The sequence below is a fragment of the Nipponia nippon genome, unplaced genomic scaffold (genome assembly GCF_047370975.1).
Source record: "Nipponia nippon isolate SJK-2023a ecotype South Korea unplaced genomic scaffold, ASM4737097v1 scaffold_9, whole genome shotgun sequence".
Classification (NCBI taxonomy): domain Eukaryota; kingdom Metazoa; phylum Chordata; class Aves; order Pelecaniformes; family Threskiornithidae; genus Nipponia; species Nipponia nippon.
In genome coordinates, this window is record NW_028262413.1 from 37,847,267 (window position 1) to 37,870,381 (window position 23,115).

Sequence of the window (23,115 nt, forward strand, 5' to 3'; positions counted from 1 at the left end):
TGGGAAGCCCGACCAGCTGACAGCTGCTGACCGCCCAGGAAACCACAGGCAAAGAGAAACACGGGGGGCAAGGGACCGCTGTCAGCAGGAACACGCGTGGGCCCGCCTGGCTCTCCCCGCGACCGACCCCTCCACACCCGCCCCGTCGGGAAGCAGCCCCGGCGACACCCGGCCGCTCCCCGCCTGGGCCCGGCCGTGCGGGCCCGGCAGCGGGAGCGGGGACCGGGCGGCGGGACGGGGTGTTCGCCCCCCGGCGCCGCCCCGCGGGAGCGCCGCCCTGCCGCCGGGGGCCGGGCGTCCCGGGGGAGGAGGGGGGCCCGCGGCGCCCCGGTGGCCGCGGCGGCGGCGGCGGCAGCAGCAGCCGCCCCCATCGGCCGCGGCGGACGGAAGAGGAAGTGGCGCCTCGCCGGCAGCCGGCGGCGGTGAAAGGCTCCGTGGCGGCCGCGGGGAGTCCGACCCCCGGCGAGGCCCTTCCCCGAGCAGGTGGCGGCGGCCGCTGAGGACGATGAGGGCCGCCGGGCTGCTGTGGGCCGCGCTGTGGGGCCTGCTGCTCCCGCCGGTAAGGGGCTGCGCTGCCCTCGCCGCGGGAGCCGCCGGGGCCCGGCTGCCGGGCCGGGCTGGGCCGCGCCGCGCCGCTTGCGGCGGCCCGGGCGAGTGCGGGGTGGCGGCAGGGCCGCGGGTGGCGGCGGGGCCGGCCGGGCCGCCCGTCCCTCCCGCTCCGCTGCCGGCCGAGGGGCTCCGTCTGTCCGCCTTATCCCCCTGGAGCCGTTCCCTGGAGGGCCCCGACCACGGCCCGCGTAGCGCTGGGCTGCTCCGGCCGGACCGGTGTGTGCCCCCGCCTCCCAGCGCCCCAGGGGCGGTTTGGCTCCGAGGTGTGTCCCGGGGTGGTTTCGGGCCTCCCGGGCCTGCCTCGGGCAAGGCCCCTCGGTTGCCCCCCACCTCCCCGGAGCCCCGGCCCGCTCCCCTGTGCCCGGGCCCCGGTGACGTGTTGGTGGGTTTGGATAGCAGGTCTGCCGGGCCCAGGTAAACGCTGATCTTGTTTCGAGAGGTATTTAAATTAGGGTGCTGGGAAAGGGGGGGAGCTCGTGGTGTGTGTGGGGCCTGGCTTTTGGCTTGTTCATCTGAAGTGCCATTTTGGTTCTGGTGTGGGACATCTTTGCAGCTCCTCTCTGCACACAGGTGTGTATTGCTGTGGAAATCTGGCAGGTTGCTTTCTGCCTAATGGAGAAGCGAAATGGGGAAGCCAGAAACCTCTGTAATCTGCTTAAGCAGCATGAAGGGCATATCTGCATTAAATGCTGCTCCACTAAGTTGTTGGGGTTTTTTGTTTGTTTGCTTGCTTGTTTTTAACGTGATTTTTGCCTTGTTTTGGTAAGGCAGGATGCAGAGTACTTCCCTGCGTGGGAAGTCACCACTGGATATGCTCAACAGTAGGTGCGCAGCGCAGTTTGTTGGTGCCTTGAGAATGCCTTTGGGCGAAGTAGCTTGTGTCTGTCTACGAGGTGCTCCCTCGCTGTTTGTAAATCCCGCATAGCTGTCGTTAGTTGTGTTGGGGTTTTCTGAAGAGTGGCTTTGCTCCTTAACCCTATGGTTTGCTGCTGCTGACAAGGGAAGGGGCTTCTGCTGCCCTCCTGTAAGACTCTGGGTCCCGTGTCCTGCCTCCTCCTTTGCTCTACAAATGCATTTGTAGCGGGGTGAGCATTAGACGAGGTCATTCAGCCTCAAGAACAGTATCCCGAGACTGACAGCGTGGGGACTTGGCGCTCGGGAAGGTCGTAGGTGTTTGGGGAAGGGCCACTGCTGCTCTCTGAGGACGGGTACCGGTTACCCTGGGTCGCAATGCCTGGAGGGAGGGAAGGAGGGACAGTTTGTGTGTGTCACAGGGCTACTGGCAGAACTACAAAATGATGCTTGTTCTGTTCATGGCTAGTTTTTTTTCCTACCTTTTTATGTTTTTGTGAAGTTTATGTTGTTACTTGCTACGTACAAAATACCTTCTCCCTGTTCTGTACCTTTGAGTTTCTTGTATGTCTTATCTAGATGCTAACCGTGACAGATATTGAAAATATAAGCATGGTTTGGTCTCTTGTGTCCACTGGTTCATATAACTTCCAGTAGTCTATGTGGTGGGGTTACCAGTGCACTCCAAAGCTCAGCAGTCAGTCCAAGCTCATATCCCTGCAGTGACAGACACGTGTTAGGAAATACGAGGATAAAGAGACAGCATGAGATGTCGTCTTTATCAAAGATAAGGAATTATCCAAGAAAAGTTTAAAGGTGGTAGAGGAAGGAAATATGATGAGGGAACCACCTGTCAAAAATAGGAAGAAATTTGTCTGAAGGTGAGGGGCCATTGGGAATTGCCTGAACCTGAAGTGAAAGGGGATGATGCTGCCCCTCTAGGTAAGGACGGCCTCTACTGTCACGCCTCTGCTCCACGTGGGATCGTTTTTATGCTGGAGCAAGTCAGCCTATGGAAGCAGGTTAATCTTTTCAGGAGCAGTTTTGTGGACATGCTCTTGGTCTTCCACTTAAGTAACAAGATAGAGAATGTGCTCAGTAAGAAATTTTTACTTTGCGTGTATGCTGAGAGCAAGATTTGTCTTGTACTATTCAGTGGCACAGCTGACTGCAAGGCCACGTACCCAAACTAGTGGCCCTTGTCTGTTGCGAAAGAAGGATACTGAAGCAATTAGAAAATAATGAAAGTTCAGCTGGACACAACAGGATTTCAGGGGGATGTTCCAAGTGAGGCGTAGCATGTAGCGTCTCTCTTCATTTTTAACTTCTAAATGCTGTCTTCAGAGCTCGGCAATGACTACGGGAGGGTAAACGTCATGCTCTGGTCCTCCCTCCCCCCACCTTGTGAGCAAGAATTGTGTTCCCCGATTTGTCCCCGGAGGAGGGAAGCTTGCCAAACAAAACATGCGTATCAAATAAGCAAGCAATCACTTCTTCTAGGTAGACTTATGCTTGTGTAGCGTTAACACTTGATTTCCGGGAAGCCAGAAAACGCGTATTATTCTACTTCATGAAGCAGAAAGAGCTTTTAATGGATGGAAACATCTGGGGTTTGCACCTGTTGGAAGTCATTATTGCTTTTAATTTGCCATTAGCTTATACTTTTAGGTGAGTGCACTTAAGAGGGAAGCTTGATAATTTTTGTGCTGATCATAAATCGTGAAACAACTTATTTCAGCTGACAGCTGAAGAACTGTTATATGTTAAACAGTTAATGTGCTCCGGCCCTTTGACACTGTTCTCCCAGCAGATGTTCGTGTGCTATGGCCAATATAAAGGATTCCTCTGAAGAAGGCTTTTTTGCTATTCAGTCCAGGCAGACACAAACCTCTGAAACAATATCATCAGATGTTTTTCTTTTCTCTCCAGTTCTCGCTTGCTGCAGAATACTGATACGCTAGCCTGAGGAGAAATGCCTCTATAGCGCTGTTAATGATTAGCATTGTACATCTGATAAATATTTGGGCTTTCCCCCCTTGCTCATGCCTACTTCTAGCTTAATATCTCAGTGTTCTTTCAGACAAACCTGGAATTTACAACAGGATTTAATTTTTTTTTTCATGTATTGATACTTCGTGATATTGAGGTCAGTTTCTCTCTCAAGAAAAACAGTCAAAATGAGATCATCTCCCAATTTTCTTAAGGTGACACTTCTTTGAGATACAAACGACACTTATTTGTTTTCACTACTTCACATAGATACCTGACCTCTATTAGTATATTAATGCTTGGGGAGAAGTATCTATCCCTAAAATTATCAGAAGTTTTAAAATTCATATCTATTAGTAAATAGCTGAAATCATATTACGTGAGGGACTGAGAGTAATTTTAAGAGACACCAGTATTTCCTTGACTACACAAATTCTTCTTAAAGTATACTAGTTGATCTCTTTGTGTTTACAGTTATTTGGTAAAAAAATATTCTAGGAATTGCCATATAATACCTTTATTAGTAGGGGAAATTCTAGAGTCTGCAAGGAGAGAAAAGACTTTAATCCACTTTTCCATGTACTGTTTTAATTGCTTTCTGTGTAAAGTTTTACACTTTTTGGAAAGTACAGGATACAGGATCTGAAATCATTTGCCTGGGTTGCTTGATGGTATTCTACTTGGTGACATGAACTGTACGTGTAACAAACACATTGTGTTTGAAATGAGGATAAACAGTTTTATACAGTGACTTGATTTTTACTCTTTTTCCATACTGCTTTCAAGCTACCCATCTCATTAAGTCGGTCATTATATAAAATAATTATTTGAATAAATTCCTTTTCTCCAAACAGCTCTTTCTCTTTCTAACAGCTTTTTAGAAGAATATCTGTATACTGATAGTCTGAACTTTGTTTAATTCAGAACACCCTGGTTTATTGCAGGTAACTGCAGATGAGGGGATCCTGCACGCTTCTGGAAATGGTGTGCCTCCAGCAGCAAAGGATTACTGCATAATTTACAATTCTAATTGGGTATCTCTTCCAAAGAGCCTGGACAATGCTGTAAGTAGCTTATGATCATACTCCCTAAAACTAGAAAGTAATATGAATTTGGATCAGCTATAACTGGTCTTCAAAATTTTGCGTTAAATAGGTCCTACGTTGAATACTTACCTTTTTGGGTTGTGTGGTGTCCCCCACCAAAAGAACATTTCAGTGTAAAACAGAGTAAAAATCATTTGTCTGCCCAAACATCTTTGCTGTGCTACTTTGGCCTCTGGGATGTCTTGACTAACTAAAGAAAACTGACAATAATTTAAAAACAATTGTCAATATGGAATTGAACTTTGAAATAAGGATAGATTTTTTTTTTTTTTTTTAATTCTTTTGTAATAAGTATCTTATCAGGCTCGCCAACTGTTTTTGAACAAGTATTATAATTCAGAACTCTGATTATGTTGTATCTGTCAGTGCTTTTCTGGCTTGTGAAACCTAGAAATATCACAGAGTGTACACTGGATTGCCCAGAACTACAAGCAGTGATTTTTCTGTATAACCAGTTTCTTATGTTTAAATTACAGCAACAACTGCTGTGAAATCGCTGTTTAGAAACAGCTAGATATTTCAGCTATACGCTGCTCTAAATGTCCCTCAGTATTGCAGGCTGCAGCAACTGCTGCTCTGATTTTATATTCCTGAATTAATGATTCCTTTCTGTTATGCCTCTTTCTGGCAATCCTCAAATTAGGGAGCATAGTAATGTCTTCTAGATTAGTTCGCAGTATCAAATTTCCTTCTTTCAACCCGTTCCTCTTCTCCCTCTTCTCTCTGCAGACTTTCAGGACTCTGGAAAACCTGACTTCTACAGTACTCTGCAATTCTTCTGAAGTTCCTTCTGGCCTAATGAAGGACAAAGCAGTTGTAGTGATGAGAGGAAACTGCACTTTTTTGGAGAAAGCAAGAATTGCACAAAGTTTGGGTGCTAAAATGCTGTTGATTGCCAGTAAACCTAGGCTGGTAAGTTGCAACATATAGTTTTCTTCTGTAGTGAAATAGTGTCTTATCTGTTTGGTCCGATGCAGTGTTGTGCAGGGTTAGCTGAGAGAAACCCCAAAGCAGAGGACGCTGGCAATGTGTGGGATTCCCGCATGAGTCATTAACCTTCCCCACAGAGCCCTGGGCTGGCACAGCTGCTGTTCCTGAGACCAAGAGGGTCGTTCCGAGTTAGTTCTGTGCAGCGCTGTGTTATATCGTGTAAAAGTATCTGCAGCTGAATTGTATTTTTAATCTGTTCCTTGTATCTTTAATCATGTTTCTGAGTGCAAATGCTTGTCTTTATCATTCCCTAATTTTAGTGTACTCTGAACTCCCTGTAATCTTGGCTGATACTTTGTTTTAGACACGTGTGAAAAAAATAAGCTAGGAAAATTTAATCCAAAACTGGAAATAAAAGAGCCGTTTTGAGATACCATTACAGATACTTCTGTTGGTTTTTTGTTCTCTATTACAGCTGCAACATATATGAACGAATATTTGCAATTTATGAATTTGTGTGATTATCATGAAAACTTAATCCTGTTTTAAAAGTGTAGAGAATAAATACAATGTTTTGATTATCCCTTGTAATACTATAAAAGCACGAGAACTTTATGAATCCAGATGTGTTGGTAGTATCACCTATTTTGATTTAAGCACACTGTCTTCACTAACCTTTTGCAAAAGGTGCTGAATGAGCTTTTTTTCTTCCTACAAATACACTGAAATTTAAAGGATAATCTGCTTTAAGGGATCTAACTTGCTTTGCAATTACGCTCAACATACTTAGCACTGACACTTTCTCTTTTAGTCTCCTCTGTCAGATAACAAGACTGATTTTGAAGATGTGACTCTTCCAGTTGCTCTTATAAGATATAATGACATAGTAGATATGCAGTTGGTAAGTAATATAACTTCAGCATGTTATGGTTTGTATAAACTTAAATTTTTGAACAAACAAAATAATTTCAGGTCAGATGTGCATGTCTACCTGATTTGAATGTGCATAGGTACTGCTTTCAGTTTCACAGAAGAGGATGGATATCAAATCGTGGAAGTGCTAGTCTTCCTAATTCGGGTCAATTTGAGAGAATGATTAATTAGAACACTAAGAATGGGAAACATAATACCTAACTGGAGGGAGGGTAATCTTAGAAGTCTTCCTGCTAAACGAGATAAGCAGCCTTCCAGTAGACTTGCATACAGTTGCAGATGCCTGACATATGTCAAGAGCTATGGCCTGAGAGGGCTGCTCCTTTAGCGCAGAAGCTAGCACAGTTGAGCTTGTATCTACCGGCATCGTATCTTTCAGGCAAGCAGTACCTTATCAGGCTGGATCTTGAGGAAGGTGTGAGGGTTTTTTTGTCTCTGCTAGATGATGAGCTCTCTTTATATAGCATGACTGCATCTGTTACAGAGCAGTTAGGCAGTATAGATTGAGTTTCTGCTGATGAGTTCATGGTGAGATGCCAAGCGTGTGTCATTAAAATGTGGCAGTTGTGGTATCTCCTACACATTATAGGCAGGGGAGTTTGCTTTGGGGCTATTTGGAGTTTGTTTTCCTTGACATGTAATATTAGGATACAGAATATTGCAGAGGGTTTTAAAGAAAACAGTAACTTTTCTTCGGTGTGGCTTTTTCTGTTGTTATTTTGTTGTTTTGTTTTTTATTTAGTGTTAAATAGCTTTGCTAGGCAGGAATTGCACTGCCCATGTTTTTCTGTGAATAGCAGAGGCTAGCACTAACCTGTGTAGTCTTAGCTTCTTGGATTGAATTTGCAAGCTCACTTCACCATTTCTGCTCTTAATCTTCAGAGCTGCCATGGAAGGTTGTCTTAGGTAAGTATGCAAACTGAAACCATGCCTAGATGTATAGGACTTTGGTTGTTTTCTGTCTGTTCCCATTAAAGATTGATTCTTGCCGAGCACTGACATGACTGAAGGAAGGTTTGTGATGACTGTCTTTCAGTCTGCCATAGTCTTGATGAATACTGTGTTTTGGTTCGGGTTGTCCTCTGTCTTGAAATTTGTTCCTTCAAGTAAGACAAGTGTTGTTTGCTTAGTTGAGTGGTGTTCAATATGCCCTACTAACATGAAAGGGAACTAGGGCAAGGTTAGAGCCTTAATTTGTTCTGAATCTTCTCTGCACCACTTCATTACCCAGTGCTGCTTGGGGTGGTATCATGTAGAATCGCTTCTGTATGGCTATAGTAATTCACCAGAGTAACTTTGCTAGTAGGTTAGTGTGCCAGATGATGTCTCATCCTGCTGTTGAATCGAAGAATTCGGTTTTGTCTTATAATGAGACTGCCTTCATAAAAGTAGTGAGCAACACAGCCTAGACTATAGGGGATCCTTTCCTAGTTCTGATGTGGTTTTTGCCAAAGCCTTCTGCCATGTCACTGGCAGCTGTTGTTTTGAACGATACATGCTGCTTAGAAGCTGGCAGCCATTGTACTCTTCCTACTACAGTTGTATCTCTGTTTTAACTCTTTTCAAGGCTTCTAACTGTCTCCTTTTATTTAGAAGAGAGACAGCACCAGTCTGATGGTAGCTAGTGTGCATAAGCATTCTTTCTACTTTTTCTTAGAAGATTTCATCTGTTAGCTTTCACCATTCGAGTCAGGTATACTATGAGTCTTGGTAGCAATAGCAGAGTGTTACAAACGTTCTAATAAGTGGACAGCTCTCTTGCAGAGTTGTTATCTGATGTGATGTATTTGATTCTAGTGCTCCCTGTGGTGGAAGTTGAGACTTTGCAAATTTTTAGTGAAGAGCAGAACAATAGGAACAAAAGGAAACAATCACTCTAGGTTCTAATGTGAATTATACTTTATAAGATTTCTGAAACTTAAAGGAAAAACTGGATTAAGACATGTTGGAATTTAATACTAAAAATGTATAAGCCTTTAGATTTCTTGGGGTTTTTTGGTGCTTTTTTTTTTTCGTGTCTGTGTTTTAGTTTGTTTGGAGTTTTATTTTTACATACAGGATGCTGTGATTTGAATAGGGTTTCTTTGCCTTTATCTGGTGTTATGTTCCACTTCATACAACTGCAATGTTTCACTAGAATTTGATTTTCTTTCTTGTTTTCTGAACTTCCATAACTTCAGGCAAAGGAATGATTCTGACTTCTTTAGCCTGCAGTAAGGTTAATATCTGTAATTAGATAATTCAGATGCTGAAATGAATCAACCTTCTTCACGTATGGCCAGCATATTCCACTACACTACACTACTCAGCTTCCCATTCAGTCTCTCCACTGCCAGTTTCATCTTCCTGTAGCCAAACCTGCCTGGCATGTTCATCTCCTCTCCTGCTCTTATCCCACATGCAGGCTGTTAACAAATCTGTTTTTCTGCTGTATCTTTGAAGTCTGTTTTCACTGCAGGATTGCTTTAGATGCCGTGACTTACTTTGACTACAACAGCAAACATTTCTTCCCTACCACCTTCCATTTCCTGTCAAATTATCCTTTGTTTCTTAAATCTCTCCTTTCAGTCAAATGGAAGCATCTTGGTTTTGCTTTCAAGATTTTTGTAGAATTCCATATCAGTTATGTCTCCGTGTTCCCTCCTATCTTCTTCAGTGTCCTTCAGCTGATTGTTTTTTTACTTTGGTCTTCATTTTTTTAAGTAGCATGAAACTGCTTTCTTTTCTTTTGAATCCATCTCAAATCACTTTCATGTAAAGCTGTTATTAAGTAACTTTCTGCCGCCTTGAGTTTTCACTGTGTCCTGTCTGAAGCATCGTGCCCATATCTGAACTGTGAGTTTTGTGGTTTCAAGAGCTAGAGGTAGATCTCTGCTTATATCTCACTGGAGCTGTGAGTTTGTATTTCAAGTTCATTGACTCAGATATGCTCTCCTGCAGAGCAGAAGTCTTTGATAGTACTTGGTATATTTGGGGGATGAAAAGCTTTTGGGCTAGAGGCACAACTTCTCAGAATTGTTGAAAGAATGCAAAGAAGTACCATTTTGCCTGTGGTATCCATATGTTTCCACAGCAGTAGTAATAGGGTGGTTTTCAAACCTGACCATCCTGAAAGGTAGCATGGAAAGCATTGCTGCTTTACAATGCCAAGGCAAATATATGGGATGTCTTCTGCAGTAAGTTGAAAACTTACTCTCAGCATTGTGTAGGTTAAGAGCAGGAAATCATGACATGCATCTTGTTGGAAAATAAACAGTATAATTTCTTTGTTGTCCTTATGGACCAACTTGTATGGTGTTTTTTGTGGTTTTTTTTTTTTTTTTTTTAGACACTTGGAAATGAAGTTAATGTGACTCTGTATTCACCACCTTTGCCAGAGTTTGATTGCAGTATGGTTGTCATCTTCCTAATTGCTGTTTTTACGGTGGCACTAGGAGGCTACTGGAGCGGAGTAGCAGAACTGTAAGTTTGTTAAATGAACTGCTTAAATTATGTGAAGTACAAATCTGTGAAAGCTGTGACTATGATCAGTGAGAAATTATGTTCTTTTAGGTTGGTAGTTAAAAAATTAGAAGATCTAGGTGCAATTAGGTGCTTTGCCATGAAACGCTTGAGGACTGCAACCTTTGAAAAAAATCACCATAGGTCTTTGAGAAACCTTGAGCAGTAGATTGTAAAAGTCCCTGAGGGATAATGCAGCTCTTGGGGGGAGGAATGAGTTAACATTTTGACAAATTACCAAATACTCTCTAACTAGCATTGTAATACTCCAATATCCATGATAGAAAGTAGGTATTTTAGTGACACCTTTAAAATCCAGTGATCCAAGAGGTACTTATGTAGCTGTATATGGTGTCTGCATTGGCAGGGATCTGTACAACTGCTTCGTTCCAGCTGGCTGTGCAGCACCCTCTGGGATGTCTCCGCACCACACTCCTGTCACTGGGAGCACTGGGGAATGCAGTTTGGTTGTGTCGGGGTGGCTCCAGACAGTTAAAGTCCAACCAGGCTTATCTGCTTCAGCTTTGTGTGTTACCTGGTGGAGCAACAGAGCTGGGGCAATAGCAGCTCCAGCGCTAGGCAGGGGCAAGGAGGCAGCAGCGGTTCCTGTGCAGAGAAGGGGAGGGAGTGGAAGTGTAAAATGTGGCAAATGCAGGGAGAGGCGAGGCGAGGCATAAGGGTTTCTGCACTGTGCTTGGGGCAGGTGCGGCTTTGTTCAGTGAAGTGAAGCACACTCAATGCACAGAACTGTTTTTAGTCTGGGGTTAAGCTGGATATAGCGGCCTTTCAGAGCATGGTATGATTCTGCAGTATTTCTTGGATGTCTGCGTACGTTGGATGGACCAGTGTGGGTTACTACCTAGGGCTTCCCGTTCTCAGTGCTGTTCTCCTGCTTTGTTCCCCAGAACAACAGGGAGTGGATTGTATGTGATAACAACAGCTTCCTTTTTCCCACTAGTTATGCAAATCTAGTGATTTTAAAGAGATTAAAGAAGTAGAAGGAGGGGGGGGGGTGTTTCTTTTTTTTTAAGGGTTGGATCTGCTTATGCCTCTTTTTTACCCTGCAGTGCTATAGGGTGTGGCTGCACTGAACGCTAAAATAATAAAATGTGATGCTGTCTCCTGTATTGAAAAATACCTAGATGTAATTATATTAAACTTGTTAAAGTGCACTTTCATAAATCTAGGGTGAGCTTTTTTTAAAAAGCTGCTTATTCAAAGCATGTCCTCTGAGAAGGTGATTCATCTAACAAAGCATCTTACTCCTGTGCGTTTTTCTCTTTTGAAGCTAGCTGTTTCAGTGCTGAATTTAGCATTTTGTAGGTAGGTCCTGGGATTCGTCAGGAACATGCTGTCTGGTGGGCAAGTTGCACTAGCGTCTGTACTAAAGAGTAGTAGGGCTATCTGCTCAAAGGACAAACACAACAATTTAAGTCTCCTTATTTTGCATGGTGAGGTATAAATATGGAGTATGTATGCACAGAAACCTTACTCCCAGTGAAAATCCCCAATTAACACCCCCTCTCTTTCATTTACTCTGTAATTATGAGGTGTAAGGGTAAAAGAACTAGTACTTAGCTAGCTTCATTCTGCTGACATGAATGGGTTTTGCAGATGCTTAATGTCTATAGTTCATGTTTTAAAACAGTGTGTAATACCCATGATTTTGATTTATCATAGGCATATTTATCAGATTGACTGCATTTAGCCCAAGAAATACTGTAGTCAGAGGTGATGCACTAATAGAGTTGAGTGCATGCATCCTGAAAAGGAGGTTGAGTTTCAATATCAGACTAGCTTTCCTCACGTGGACCAGGGTTTTGGTTAGGGGTACTCCTTAAAGTTGGCAATCACCACGTGATTGGAAAGGAGGGCAGTTAATCTTTTCCTTGTGATCTATGCTAGGTTTGAAGTGCATATCGCCAGTAAAAAATGGAGAGAAACTCAAACACTAAGCATACCACTTTTCTGACATTTTTAAGTCTAATAATGGTATGAAGGATTAGACTGAAATGCTGTCAGTCTAAAGGCTTTATAACCAATAATTCTGGTCCAGGTAAAATGCTTTCATATCCTGTCATCTGAGGTAAATGTGTTTGTCATTTTCTTAAAACAGTGAGAATTTGAAAGCAATAGCGAGTCCTGGGGAGAGAGAAACAAGACGGAAGAAGGAAGAAAATGTTACTTTCACCCCTGTAACAGTTATCTTGTTTGTTGTCATCTGTTGTGTCATGCTGGTCTTACTTTATTTCTTCTACAAATGGCTAGGTAAGAAACAATGGATAATCTCATTTGATTTATTTTTCTGCATGATCTTATTAGGTGTCTAATTCTGAAAAGCTAGATTTCTATACTAAAATTAATGTAATTATTTTAACTGTTCTCTCCATGTGTGAGTTGGGGGAAAAGATATAGTTGCTAATTAAAAAAGAGAGAAACTTTCTTCTACTCTCTTACAAAGGCTGCCTTGACAGTGCTTGTTCCAAATGAAGTAATGTGGAGGAGACGTGACTAGCGACTAGTAAAAAAAGTGTATGATATGTGTCGATGTTCTTGGGAGGATAGCAATGATAACTTAGTAGTGTTTAGAGTGAAAGCATTTGTTAGGTATTGCTACATTGACATTGAGTTTGTGGTTGCAGTGCCCTAATTAAGTGTCAGGGGAAATGGCATTACCGTAATGGAATAAGCTCAGGCATACTAGCAAAAAGCTAAGTTCTTGAATTATGCAACTCCAGTAAAATATAGTTTCCAAGCTGTTGGTTGATTTTTATTTTTTTTTTCCTTTAATTCTGCCCTCAAATCATGCAACCAGAAAATGTACACTGTTTTAAATTACGCTTTTTAGTACAAACAATGGAACTTTCTTTCTGAAAGCTTCCTAAATTCACTCTTTCCTAGAATTTGTTACCAGTTAACCTCCTGCCTCTGCAAAGAAACTTCACCATCCTGATTTTGTTTAGCTTTTGTTATCTTCACTATGGGTAATGCTACCTTTACTAAACTTGTCCCACTAAAAGACTGATGAACCTTTTAATGTGATCAAAAGGTTTAGGGAAAAAATGTCCCCTGTTTACTCTGAGCTGTTTCAGGTGAGATTTAGAAAGAAGTGAAGAAAGAGGCTCCTTAAAGAAGAAAGGGGGAGGAGTAACAGATTAGTTAGGGGGAGGAAGAAATGTGAATGGTTCAAAGAGAATATGTAACAGCTTTTTGCTAAGAAGCCTTAGGTCTGTGCACTTTGGAGCAGACATATATGAAATTTCTTGGAGGTAAAGAAGCTGTTACCAGGGTATGACATGCTGTCCCGGGGGGGGAGGGGGGAAATCTGTATTTAGTGAAAAACAAGCAACCAACACCCACCTCCTCCTTTGATATGTCACTACTGTAGTGTATGAATGTAAGTCCTAATATCAGTACTTGGAGTTAAGATCAATTCTGTAACTGAAGTACTCGGGAGAGAGTGTTTCCAGCACAAAGCCAGTTGTAAAGCTGAGCTCTATGATGGAGTTCTCTGTATATCTTTTTGTAAGTATTCAGGCATTATTAATTCTGCATTGTTGTCTCAAAATTTGAGATTCCTTAAACAGCTGGTTTCTTACTGACTTCAGAGGAACCTGTTGTGCAACACTTCTTGTTTTGCCTCTTGGGGGCTTAACAGGTCATAACAGCGCACAATCTTGGTTACAACTAAAAAATCTGCTTGTCTTGCCTCTTTTTTCAGTAGTCTCCTTGTAGGTATCAGAATTGCTTTCTAGCCAGACCTTGAATACCAAAAAACCACCAAACCACAACTAGCAAACAACTGGTTTTGTTTGTCCACATTTCAGAGTGCTTACCATAAGTTAAATACACAATATACTATAAGTTGTTAGAAGATGGAATATTGAGTTTTTTCCTAACTAGGTGATGTCTAGGTACATAGAAATTTGTGGAAGGGATGGGGTGTTTACTATCTTAAAATGCCACCTAAATCATCAGTCAGGTCTTGGAGATGCTGAAATTTTTATGCATAAGCCAGCAGTGATTAAAAGGAAAATTTGCGGGGAGGCATATTATCAGAAATTGAGAAATCTGGTAGTTGTAAAATAGCACTTTGGTTTTAGCCATAATTAAATAAAAGTATGTGAAAGCAGTAACAGATGACATATTTCTTCTTACAGAAAAGGGAGGGGAAAAAAAAAAAAAAAGAAAGGTTTTCAATTAAAATTGTCAAAAGTCAAGTCTTTGCTTGATGAGAACTCTTGTCATGGCAGAGACACTTAGAATTCAGCTCTTTCTGTAATCAGCTGGCTATAGTCTCCAGTGGCTGTATTGAGCAGTGCTATAACTGTTAACAGTTTATATCAAATGTACATCGTTGTGTTTGATTCCTGCTTGCTATTTTTTTTTCCTGTTGTATTTTGTCACTGATTCCCATCTTCCATTCTTTTTCTTTAGTGTATGTTATAATATCAGTCTTCTGCTTGGCATCTGCAATGAGTCTATACAACTGTCTTGCAGCATTAATAGGAGAAATACCATTTGGGCAGTGCAGGTATTGTACACCTTTCAACTATTATAAATGTAAGGTTTCTTTTTGGTATTTTCTGGTCGCTGCTCAGGGTAGTGTGAAAATATGAGAACAGTGTGACAAATTTTCCTGTATGGTTTAGTGTGCAGGATTGTTACAAAAGAAAATTACAAGCTCCTTTAATAGATATTAAAGGTACCCATAGCAGGATCAACAGTTAAAACAGTGTTGTGGGATATTTGCTGCATTACCTGTATTTGAAAGCATTGCTATAATCAAACTTGAAAGGCTCTGCTTGGCTATCTGAGCTCAGTTTTACAAAATACTGATTGCCTGTAGCATGTGCTCACTTTAACTCTTTAAGGAGGGATCCTGCACATACTTTGTTTTCTTGGCAATGGGAATGCTAAATAGTTTCCAGTTCTTGGTGGACTGTTTTGAGCAAGTACTATGCTATAAGCAATAGAGGGTGTTTTCCCTCATCTTAATCTGTACTGTGCCTGTTCCAATTTTTTTTCTTGCAAAGGCAACACATTGCTCATGTCCTCTGTGTTAGAAGTTAGTGCTTACAGTCCTAACTCAGGCAGTAGGTTATCAGTATACAGATAGCCTCTTCTTACTACTCTGAGTTACATGTCCTGCAGGTATTGGTGAGTTTGGGAATGTCCCTGTTTTCCTCCCCTGTATTTTCACTTGAAAAAACCCTAATGTTTAATGCAACAAATGGTTCTTTTCCCCAAAAGAACAATGCTTATAAGTTTGGAAGCCTAAGACTATGTTTGCCTGTTACTTAGTACAGGATATTAGTGCCAGGTGATCCAGTAGCACATCAAAGGTAGAGATCAGGTAGAAAAGATGCCAGGTTTTGTGTAAGCTGCAGGACAGGCATTACTTCCGTCAGTTAATATCAGTTCAAGAACTGTCCCAGAAAATTGAGTAGGCAGTGGAAACAGATATTGGTTCACAATTTTGCAATACATAGTTATTCCATTTTTAATCTTGTATTATGTGTTCTAAAATTGATTTTTCTCCACCACCACCCCGTTCTGGAATGATGACATGACTATCCCTCACTGACATAGTTCTGGTGGCGTAATTGTTACGTGACAGAAATGGAGTCATTCAGTTCATCTGCTTCCTGCCTTCCCTGGATGTGTTTGCTAAAATGAGGACTGTCTGTCAAAGCCCAACTTGGTTTACTGTCTGTGGGCATGTTTTTAATGCAGCCCAGAGAAGCACTGGCACTGCCGTTGCAAGAATAATGCCACCTGAGTCCGGACGGAACAAAAGGGCAAAGGAGAAGCTCTCGGGATGAGAACACCTTGTCAGCTTAAGGACCCGTGATAGAACAGGCATGTGTTTTGGCTGTTGCAGGCTTTCGTTTTTAATTTAATTATTTTCTTTTAGGATTGCATGTTGCAACAAAAACATTGAAGTGAGGCTTATTTTTCTTGCTGTATTCTGCATAGCAGCAGCTGTTGTCTGGGCAGTGTTCCGAAATGAAGATAGGTAAGTGATGCATTCTGACTTAAAAGAGTAATATGAATAATTGTCATTAATGAACTTCCCATCGCATAACTAATCCTGGAGCATAGCATCCTTCTAAACTCCAGTGCCGTTTTCAAAAAAAGTCATGAAAGTATTTATGAAGCTTAACAAGCATGGGAATAATAGAGAACAAAGCTATACAAATGAACTGTGCGGTAGTTTGGAGTTACAAAAAATTATGAAGGTGAGGAAGAACTAGCTTGAGTGATAATGATTGCCACAGAGGAAAAAAGTGCAAAAATAGCACAGGGACCACAGGACCTGTGCTTCCTATGGTCCAGTGGAAGCATAGGACCACAAATACACAAATATTACAGTAAAATCCTAAGTAGCATCTTAAGCCAGATGTGAAGTAGGGCTTCCAATCAAGCGAGCAATCGTACAAGTGAACACCAAGGCCCTGCTATGGCCTCTTTTCAACTCATTTTCTCTGTAGTACGCTGATAAAGAGCAGTTACCTATTTATGATCAGAGGCTAATGTAAATTGACAATCTTGAAACTAGTATTTTTCTGGATTTGGTAGTAATACTTCCTAAAAACTACTTTCTTGCTTTCCAATCCATTTTGCGATCTTGCTATTTCCAGCAAAATCTAAAATCATTATTGCACTTAGATTCCAGCAGTAGTTTGAACAATGTGTAAAAATGTGTTCTTATTTTTAGGTGGGCTTGGATTTTGCAAGATATTTTGGGAGTTGCTTTCTGCCTAAACTTTATTAAAACACTGAAAATGCCCAACTTTAAGGTATTGTAAGTTGCTTACCTTAAGAAAGTATTCTAATGCTATGAATCTGTAAGTTTAGTGTCAGGAAGTAGGTTTTCAACACTCAAGAAACATATATTAAAAAAAGAATCTTTACCATTTTTACTAATTGAGAGAAATTAATCCCGTTCTAAATGTTATGCCAGACAAACACATGGGGGGTGGGGTGTTTGTTTTTTGTTTGTTTTTTTTTTTTTTAACATGGTGGTACAGTAATGATACCAAAATCTAACTATGCAGTCCTTGGAAACCTATGGTAATATCTTCTTCTTTTTTTTTGCCAGTCCTGTGTGATACTTCTAGGCCTTCTTCTTCTATACGATGTATTTTTTGTCTTCATAACACCATTTATCACAAAGGTATGTTTGTGAATTTATCTTTAAAATAAAACCAAAAATGTTGTCGGGTCAGTGGGGCAATATTTTTGTCAATCAGATTACTGTTTTCTGTAATCTTGATGCAGAAATGCTGACTTCCTTTTTCTCCATTTAAGACAGCAGTGGCCTAAACTTTCATCTTGTAGGGGCCGTAGAGCGTAATGTTTGTGTAGGTGCCATAAATTTTGTTAAATGACTAAGTTTTCAGCAATCACATGGCCAAAAGTAAGCTGTCCCCAATTGCGTGACAGTGTGATGATGAGAAATTACTGTCCTCCAGTTTTTTCCTTCTTTTGCTTTTAGCACACGTATATTGGAACATCCTCTAGTTCTTTCTGCAGTGCTCGTTTGCAGTGTAGTATGAACTGTAGGCAAGCGTACCGTCTTTTATTTTTAAACAGAAAGCTCATGGCAGAAAAAGCTGACATGTTTTTATCTAAACTTCCAGCTACATCTAGTGGGTTGGTTGGTTTGTTGTTTTTTAAACCAAGGCTGGACTATATGTTTTTAATGCAAAAAAATACTGTATTATACTGTGCAATACTAGTGCATTCCTTTTGATATTCAGGATGTTTCCAGTTGTGAATTGTAAGATGAGGTACAAGCAGTTTTTGTAAATGTAGTATGAATGTTTTGGTGTTTTAAACCACTAACTTTTGAAAAATAACCTTAATTTCAGAATGGGGCAAGTATAATGGTTGAAGTTGCAGCTGGTCCTTTTGGAAACAGTGAAAAGGTATGAATAGTTGTTTTACTATGTGCAACATACAAATACTGACATTTCGTAGCTAATTCATAGTGTGCTTTTCGGCATAACTTTCTCACAAAATATAGCCAGCTTCTGCTATTTTCTTTTAAGTATTAAATACCTGTTGACTTGGGTTTGATCCTAGAATGATGGAAACTTGGTGGAAGTGCCTACTGAACGCTCAGCTCCCCATGAGAAAGTAAGGATTGTATTTCAGATACTGGATTTTTAAATTATTCCCTCTGAAAAGACTATTCTTTTGGGGAAAACCTGACTGTCCAAATTCTCTTCAGGGCCTGGATATCATTGATCAATACTCTATAGTTAGGTTAATAATCCAGACTTGTTGTTCTCATTATATGGTTAAATGTTGGTTTAACTTTTTTTTTTTGTGCGTGCATATTATTTGTAAATCTGAAATTCCAGCTTACCTGTTGCCTTAAGCTTTATCCACTCTCTATGTTGGTTTCTGGTTTTTGCTTTAGGTTCTACCTATTTTGAAGTTCTGCATTATCAATTAATTAATTACATTAAAACTGTTTATTAATTTAAGCAAACAAACAAAAAAAAATCCAAAACACCAGGATGCTTTAGATTAGATTTATGTGGGCTTCTAAAATACTGTTTTACAGTTACCTGTGGTTATTAGAGTGCCTAGACTTGAATACTCTGCATCGACACTGTGTGACATGCCATTTTCGTTGTTGGGTTTTGGAGACATTATTGTCCCAGGTGAGCACATGGTTTTGGCAATTTTAACTTATGATTAAATATTTTGGTTTTGATTCTCAACTGACTTATATTAGAGTTTATTCTACAAAGTAGTGACTGAATCAAATGGAGCAGTTTCCCTTGATCTGTCAGTGCAGAATACAACAAAAGCCACAATGTAAGAAAGCTTAGTATGTTACAGAACACTTAAATAGTGAAGGGTTTTTGCTTTTCTATTGCACTGTATTGTGTAAATACAAGTCCCATGGATAAATCCAGTTGTCAGTATTAATTAAATCTCATTGAAATCTCACAGAAAGCTAGTATTCTGTGACTTCATAGTATTTTTGTATCCTAGGCTACCTAATTCGAGGTGAGGTAACGGAAAATGTATTATCAAACTTTTCCATCTTTCTCAGAAGAGCTGAATTTTGCCACAGTTGGAGTCTTCAGCAAATTACTTAAGTCAGGCACAAAGTACCATCTCATGAGCAGCGTGCTTTCCCTTTTCCTGTGATTTGTGCTGAGGCAAAATTGCTGATTGTTAAGAGCAAGCATTAAAATCCTATTGACGAAAAGTATTAAAACTACGTTGTTACTTTTCTGTATTAGTGCCTTCAAAATTGAAAATACCACAATTTAATTAGCTTGCTTAAAACAACAAAACCTTTTAATACCAAGCTCACTTCGCTTATATTTGCATTATGGTTTTGATTTTCAAGACTTACTGTAGGATTTCTTAAACTGGTTCTTGGCTTCCCAGAAATAAATGGGAAGAAGATAACATACAGTAATGGGAAGTCTTACTATAAATTCTTTTTATGCTGCGTGGGTTTGGAAGATTGGGGAGAAAAAAAATCATGGCTAAATTTTTTTTTTTTTTTTTTTTTTTTTTTGTCAAGGGCTTCTGGTTGCCTATTGTCGAAGATTTGATGTTCAAACAGGTTCATCTTCTGTATACTACATTTCCTGTACAATAGGTAAATCACGTGATATTTCAGCAGTGTTAATCTTCATGCTAGCTCTTTTTTAAATGGCAGACCTAGATAGTGTTCTTCGGGTAAAGGGTCAATGTTGTCAAGAATCTTTTTATAATCTTTTTTTTTTTAATGTGCCTGCCCATATTTAAGGTGAGCATTCTTTGTGGTAGTCAGCTGCTTTAAGAAAGCTTGCAAATACAGAGCAACCTATCGTCCCTCTTTTCTTCAATTATGTTGACAAGGAAGATATTACTTTAATAATTCTGGCTTACTAAATGAGTGACTTAATTTAAAAATTCACCTCTTCTTGATTGTGTATGTATAAATATCTTTTTATAGCTTATGCCATTGGTATGGTGCTGACTTTCATTGTTTTGGCATTAATGAAGATGGGACAACCTGCCCTACTCTATCTTGTACCATGTACACTCATTACTAGCTCGCTTGTTGCTTGGAGGCGCAAAGAGATGAAGAAGTTTTGGAAAGGAAGCAGTTACCAGGTAGGCTGGATGCCTTGAGTATTTTGTTGTTGTTAATTCCTTTGAGTATGTGCTTCTCTAAGTACTTGGTAATATATATAGAATCATAGAATTGTTTAGATTGGAAAAGACCTGGACGATCATCAAGTCCAACCGTTAGCCTAGCACTGCCAAGTCCACCACTAAACCATGTTCCTAAGCACCACATCTACCCATCTTTGAAATACCTCCAGGGATGGGGACTCAACCACTTCCCTGGGCAGCCTCTTCCAATGCTTGACAACCTTTTCGGTGAAGAAATTTCTCCTAATATCCAACCTAAACCTCCCCTGGCGCAACTTGAGGCCATTTGCTTGTGTCCTATCCCTTGTTACTTGGGAGAAGAGACTGACCCCCACCTTGCTACAACCTCCTTTCAGGTAGTTGTAGAGAGCAATAAGGTCCCCCCTCAGCCTCCTCTTCTCCAGACTATACAACCCCAGCTCCCTCAGCCGCTCCTCATAAGACTTGTGCTCTAGATCCTTCACCAGCTTCGTTGCCCTTCTCTGGACACGCTGCAGCACCTCGACGTCCTTCTTGTAGTGAGGGGCCCAAAACTGAACACAGTACTTGAGGTGCGGCCTCACCAATGCCGAGTACAGGGGCACTATCACCTCCCTGATCCTGCTGGCCACACTATTTCTGACACAAGCCAGGATGCTGTTGGCCTTCTTGGCCACCTGGGCACACTGCTGGCTCATATGCAGCCGGCTCACTTGCAGTGCAATTCTTGCTAGTCTCAATGTTGGTTATCTTCTGGAATGAATAAGGAAGAATAGTCTTTACTCTTAGAAAATTTTAGTCTAGTAGTTGACACGACAGAAAAAAGCTTAAGGGAGATGAAATAGCTGGTTCAGTACTCATGGGGGAAAAAGTAATTTGTTCTGTTTTATTTTCTTTGAAATGTTTTTTCATGTTTTAACATTCCTCAGCTATCATCTTGATGTGGTATAACATGAGTCACTGAACTAAGCATGCAGATTCCAATTTGCACTAGTCCTGTATTAAAGGACAGCTCAGAAAAGTTGGTGATCAACTAGAATTTTAGAAACTTTCCGTGCATCACTGGTGTCCTGCATCGTCAGGATTACCTGGAGCATTCAGCAACAAAATAGCTGGCTGGTTATGTACCTGTGTTCTGTCGCAGCACACGCTGTGTACACGCTGCCGTGGGGATTCTGCGTTTCCCCGTTGGTTATCTCTAACCCTACCCGGGAACTGCAGTCCTTAAAATCCCACCAGCTGTGTGCCTCTGCCTCTTGACACGTGCATGTTCCCCCTGGTTTGACTTCATGTAGTAAGCGAGTGTGCCAGTAGCCCTTGTGAGCTGGCATTTATCATGACAAACCAGTCTCACGATTACTTTGAATTTTGTTTGAAACCTAAAGTCCAATACTGTTTGGATTCAGCAACTATTGCCTGTATCTAGGCTGTGTTGAACTCAGCTCAGAGGATGGATAGTCTGATGCAGGGGGAGGTGGGTGATGTGAAGTTGGTGGAAAGGAGCAGCTCCTGCTTTTTCAGCTTCTGGATTGCAAGGTTTAAGTGGATCAATGGAAGTCAAGGTGGTGGTAATTCTTGTAAATGTAAAACTGCAGGCACACAGCTCCTATAGGGCTATCAGCTAAATGCTGCTTTGTCTTGATCTAATACTCTACACCTGCTTCAGCTGGAGGTTGGCTAGGTATGAAATTACTCAGGAGATCCTCTGCTTTAACTAGATACCCTGTCTTTTTGCTTACAAAACCAACTCTTCTCCTTTCATAGGTCCAGTGAATAGAAATGTTTCTCTGTAGGTCAGAATGAATTGGCTTGTCATGCATTTGTATATAAATTGGTGACTGTTTGTATTCTAAAATAAATAGTGTCGCATATATGAAGCCTGGTACTCTGGGACTGCTGGGGGGGAAAGAGCTTCGCAATTTTCCTCACTTGAGTTCTGAGTAAGATTGGCCTAAGTAAATCTGGCAAGTCTTTTCAGTGACAAAAACTTCTTGCACTTCTCATAGCAGAACTCATACTTGAAAGAATTATGTTGCCATAGTAGTTATTTCATGTCCTTTCAGCTGGTTGCTTGAAGGATTAAAACTGCTCTGAACTTCAGCTTGTTTTGAGATCAGATGACTTCAGTTCTGGCATAATTTAAAATGTTGATTTCCACCCCCACTCCACCACCCCTGAGTTAGACTTGTCTGTGATTGTACACCTCTGGGTAACTTTACTAACTCCTATTTTTCTATAACTTCCTAAAGAACTTTTTCTTTATTTTTTTTTTTTCCAGAGGGTGTTATATCAAGTTGCACTCTCGGAATGCTGCAGTGTCAATCTTTCTCATGTGGTGTCCTCCCCACATAAAGCTGTATTTTGAACTGTCCTTACTGAACTTACAGACAAGCAAAAAAAAAAACCAAACAACCAACCCCACCAAACAAAAAACCACCAAAACCCAAAAACACCACACAACCCCAGGGTTGAAATCTCCAGCTTTCAGTGCTCATTCTGAGGAGGGAAGATATAGAAAGGTGACAGAAGGCTATTTTTTGCTACAACAACAGTAATTTGGACTGTAGCAGAGCTGCCCCATTGCCGAGGGTAACCAGACTGCTGTAGAGGTTTGCTTTGTCCTCGTGGGAACAGAGAAACCTTGCAGACTTGTTAGAGCAAAGTGTCCGAAGAATTGGGGTACAAGAGCATGTACAGTGTGGCAGGTGACTAAACTTCATGAATGCTGCTCTTTGGTTATAGTCCATTAGTTAGTGTTTTTGAGTTTGGGGGTTTTCCAATTGTTGTATATGATTTTAATAATGGAATGAATTTTATTTAGGTATCGGACTCCTCCAGGACGCCTTTGCTACAAGGTGTGATTATGGCCTTCTTTTAATGCAACTTTATGAATCATCTTATGGTTTCTTGTTTTCTTTTTTCCCTTCTGCTTCCTCTTTTCATTCTTTTTTGTGTCTATCTTCTTTTTAATTTTTCTTTTTAATTCAATAGAAGAGGGTAGAAGTGAAGACAAGCTATAAATCTGGTTTTATGCTTA

The 23,115-nt window shown here is 41.1% G+C and overlaps 1 protein-coding gene across 5 annotated transcripts in view; it reads left to right on the forward strand.

Moving 5' to 3' along the window:
* Nucleotides 1–269: 269 nt before the first annotated feature.
* The window catches only part of SPPL2A (signal peptide peptidase like 2A), a 30,067-nt gene continuing 7,221 nt past the window's right edge, over nt 270–23,115 (forward strand). The window contains exons 1-16 of one of the 5 annotated variants that reach the window (XM_087744048.1): nt 270–559; nt 4,395–4,514; nt 5,286–5,468; nt 6,298–6,387; nt 9,748–9,881; nt 12,037–12,188; nt 14,358–14,454; nt 15,838–15,939; nt 16,642–16,723; nt 17,026–17,100; nt 17,798–17,854; nt 18,012–18,065; nt 18,499–18,598; nt 19,480–19,557; nt 19,897–20,057; nt 22,900–22,935. In XM_087744048.1, the coding sequence (XP_087600174.1) occupies nt 506–559; nt 4,395–4,514; nt 5,286–5,468; nt 6,298–6,387; nt 9,748–9,881; nt 12,037–12,188; nt 14,358–14,454; nt 15,838–15,939; nt 16,642–16,723; nt 17,026–17,100; nt 17,798–17,854; nt 18,012–18,065; nt 18,499–18,598; nt 19,480–19,557; nt 19,897–20,057; nt 22,900–22,935 (1,575 nt within the window). In that variant the 5' untranslated portion in view covers nt 270–505. Of the gene's footprint in view, nt 560–666; nt 1,024–4,394; nt 4,515–5,285; nt 5,469–6,297; nt 6,388–9,747; nt 9,882–12,036; nt 12,189–14,357; nt 14,455–15,837; nt 15,940–16,641; nt 16,724–17,025; nt 17,101–17,797; nt 17,855–18,011; nt 18,066–18,498; nt 18,599–19,479; nt 19,558–19,896; nt 20,058–22,899; nt 22,936–23,115 lie in introns of those variants that run through there. The other 4 variants (XM_087744047.1, XM_087744049.1, XM_087744045.1 and 1 more) reach the window with 4 other exon arrangements.